The sequence below is a fragment of the Myotis lucifugus genome, unplaced genomic scaffold (genome assembly GCF_000147115.1).
Source record: "Myotis lucifugus unplaced genomic scaffold, Myoluc2.0 scaffold_987, whole genome shotgun sequence".
NCBI lineage: Eukaryota > Metazoa > Chordata > Mammalia > Chiroptera > Vespertilionidae > Myotis > Myotis lucifugus.
This window is the reverse complement of record NW_005872035.1, coordinates 76,014-79,418: the sequence shown is the minus strand read 5'-3', so window position 1 is coordinate 79,418 and position 3,405 is coordinate 76,014. Positions and strand designations below refer to the sequence as shown.

The window sequence follows — 3,405 nt, the reverse complement described above, 5'->3', positions numbered from 1 at the left end:
CACTGGGGTTCCCCTTTTCCCCTAGCATGTCTTTCACCCCAAGTTCCGGGATTGGGGAGAGAGGACGGAGATACGGTGTTTTTCGACTTCCGGCAACCCAAGGCTTGAAAAGGTGACCAGCTCCCACAGCGACCAGGCAGTGAGTGTTTGCCGACGACCCAAGCCCAAGACCGGCTCTGCGTTTACCGACCAAATAAAACCCGCGTGAAGCTGACGGCGGGTCAGACAGGGGCAGCTGCTTCCATTAGAAAAACAAGTTCCGTTGAAAATAAAACCCCCTCGTCCAGTCCCTGGACCAGTCCCCGCCAAGTGCACGATTTTTATCCAATTATAGGAATAAAAACCTCCCTGAGCTCAGACCCCCGTGGGGTCTCATGGCTCCCAGATTCCTCCAGCGACCTGGCCTCCCATCGTCCCTGACACGTGTTTTCACAAAGGTCCTGCGTGTCCAGGCCCACCTGGCGGCTCGCTCCCGAAGGACCGCACTCACTCACCCACCAGATCCCCGACCGCGGTGACTTGTGGATGAGACGCAGCTTCTGCGCCAACAGTGAGCTTCCCCCGCTTCCCACGCGGCTCCGGGCCCGTGGCTTGCGCTCCCGAGACGCACAGCCTGGCCCGTCACTGCCCTTGTTGCCGCCCATGTGGGCGACAGCGGGAGCTGCCAGCCCCTGGCTGGAGGCAGGGAGTCCCGTCTCGCCGGCTCCGCAGTCGGAGCTCCATGCATATGGTTCCCAGGAAGCTGAACAGCATCCCCGAAGCCACCGGGGGACCAGCACGAGGAGGGGCCGTGGTCTCTCCTCCCCCCCTGCTTCCCGCCCGCAAACACCAATGACACAGGGTCCATGGGAGACACCACACGCTTCCCCTTCAACCACCCCCCCCCCCCGACGGCGGTGGAGGCGCAGCTTCCTCTCCCTAAACGCAAAGCCTGCACAAACAACACGGCACCTGCAGCTCATCGCAGACAGCGTTTATTTCAATGCTGCGTCCACACAGGACGGTGACTGGACAGCGTCAGGAGGAGAGGGAGAGCCTCAGGAGCGGCCGAGCTCCGGCTCCCAGGCCGGCAGAGAAGGTCCCGGGGGCTGGGCCCCAGGAAGCGGGGTTCAGGAGGCTGCGAGGCGGGTCCAGCCGAGGCCGGACGTCCTGGGGTGCTCCTCAGGTGCAGGCGTCCCCGGGGGTCAGAGGCTGTCAGTAAGTCTGTCCATAGCAGCCCGAGCCGCAGGCCGGCTGGAAAGAGGGGCCCTGGTAGGTCCTGGACGAGGAGAAGTAGGTGGGACGGCAGTAGCCGGCCCCACAGCCCGGGGACTGGGCTTGGGAGCCTCCGTAACCGAAAGGCCCGAGGCCGGTGCTGCCGCAGCCCAGGGAGCCCGGGCAGGTGGCCTGGTAGGACCGGCGGAGCGAGGAGGACCTGCGGCCATAGGAGGGCGCCTGGTAGCCGGCGGGCTCCCAGCAGGTCTCCTGGCAGCCGTGGGACGGGGAGTCCTGCTGGCAGGTGCCCTGGGTGTAGGCCACGTTGCCGGAGTAGATGTTGCCAGAGCAGGTGTTGCCGGGGTAGAAGTTGCCGGAGCAGGTGTTGCCGGGGTAGAAGTTGCCGGAGCAGGTGTTGCCGGGGTAGACGTTGCCGGAGCAGGTGTTGCCGGGGTAGAAAGAGCCGCAGGAGGAGGCCGGGTACCGCAGGCGGCCGCCCAGGGAGCGGGAGGAGAGGGTCCGGGAGCTGAGGCTGTAGGACATGCTGTCGGGTTCTGTTCTGGTTCTGGTTCTGGGTTGAGAGGAGGTGCAGGGAGGACCTGTGACTGTGGCGATGGCTCCTGCGCCGGCACTTTTATACCCGGGCTGGGGTCCGGCAGGGCCTCTCCTCACAAGATGCTCAATTAGGCTCCAGCCGAGAGCCATGCGCTCACCTTCAAAGGCCTCTTTATGGAGGCGGCCGGTAATGAGGGGGCGCGAGGCTTTCAAAGCAGCTGTTCGCGAGGCACACACGTCTCCCCATTCATCTCGCTTGGGCGGGGGGAGGTAATTGCGCCGTAATTGTACCCGCAGCCCTGGCTTTGTTCCTCCCTCTGTGAATGGGCGGCGGCGCATGGGCACCGTGGTGATCACTGTGAGCTCAAGGCTCTGAAAATGCTTGGGAGTCTGGAGGGGCGTTTAACTTGTTCCGGTTTAGGAACCCCAACCGAGAACAGGAAAAATTCACCCTCAATGTCTGTTTCAACTCCCCAGTCGGGGCCCCTGGTAGAGAAACGACCCGGCACAGCCCTGGTGGGGAGATGCTACGTGAGCGTCTGACACGTTCGGTTTTGAGTTTTCTTACGGCCCAAGTGCCCCCGCCACTCCTGTGTATGTGGATTTATTTTTAATATTTTAATTATTATTATTATTGGCAGGTACAGTTCACATTCAATATATTCTGTATTCGTCTCAGATGTAGAGCAGAGTGAATATCCAATCGTAGACTATGCAGAGTGACCCCCGGATATTTCCCGCACCCCCGGGCACCACACACAGTTCTTCATTATTATTTACTGGAGACCCCGGTGCACGAAATTCGTGCGTGGATAGGGTCCCTGGGCCTGGCCGGCGATCAGGGCCGATCTGTGGGGTGACTGGCGGGGCGATCAGGGGGCCCCCACTAGCACCTGCCTTGGCCGGCCTGGGGCCTGTGGGCTGGGGGCAGCTCCTGTGTACAGCGTCTGCCCCCTGGTGGTCAGTGCGCATCATAGCGAGTGGTCATTCCACCGGTCGTTCCACCGTTGGGTCGATTTGCATATTAGGCTTTTATTATATAGGGTGAGAGTCCCTGTGCTGTACTGTACGCCCCATGGCTGTTTTGCAGCCACCAATCTGCACTTCTCAGTCCCTTCACCCAGTCCCCCCGCCCCCTTCCCGTCTGGCCACCACCCGGCTGTTCTCTGTGTCTGTGAGTCTGTTTCGGTTCTGCTTGTTCATTTATTTTTCTCTTTAGATTCCAAGAGAAATATAAGTGGAATCATATGGACCTTGTCTTTCTCTGACCGGCTTATTTCACCCAGCGTAGTGCCCTCTGGGGTCATCTGTCACAAATGGTAAGATTTCGTTTTTCATGGTCGAGTAATACTCCACATCTGTACACATGCACCCCAGCCGTGTGATTGATTGTTTATTGATGGGCACTGGGTGGCTCCCATGCCTTGGCTGTTGTAAGCGATGCTGCAGTGAACGTAGGGTGCGTATATCTTTTGGGATTAGGGTTTCAGATTTCTTCAGCCGTAGACCCAGAACCCAGAACCGGGATTGCTCGGTCATAAGCTAGTTCTAGTTGTCATTTTTGATTTGAGACTAAAGGAGGGCTTTTAAAAATTTCATTGTAAAAATACTCAAGTGAAGGGATAATTGCTCTGAAGTCGACTTGCCTCCTGATAG

The 3,405-nt window shown here is 59.2% G+C and overlaps 1 protein-coding gene across 1 annotated transcript; it reads right to left on the bottom strand.

Annotated features, from left to right (window-relative positions):
- Positions 1-1,194: 1,194 nt before the first annotated feature.
- On the bottom strand, positions 1,195-1,737 carry LOC102423066 (keratin-associated protein 13-1-like). Its single transcript, XM_006107037.3, has one exon. The coding sequence runs from the start codon at positions 1,735-1,737 to the stop codon at positions 1,195-1,197; it is 543 nt and encodes a 180-aa protein (XP_006107099.2).
- Between the last annotated feature and the right edge of the window lie 1,668 nt (positions 1,738-3,405).

Coding starts and splice junctions, on each gene's coding strand:
- LOC102423066 (XM_006107037.3), bottom strand. CDS start 1,737: ATGTCCTACAGCCTCAGCTCCCGGACCCTCTCCTCCCGCTCCCTGGGC.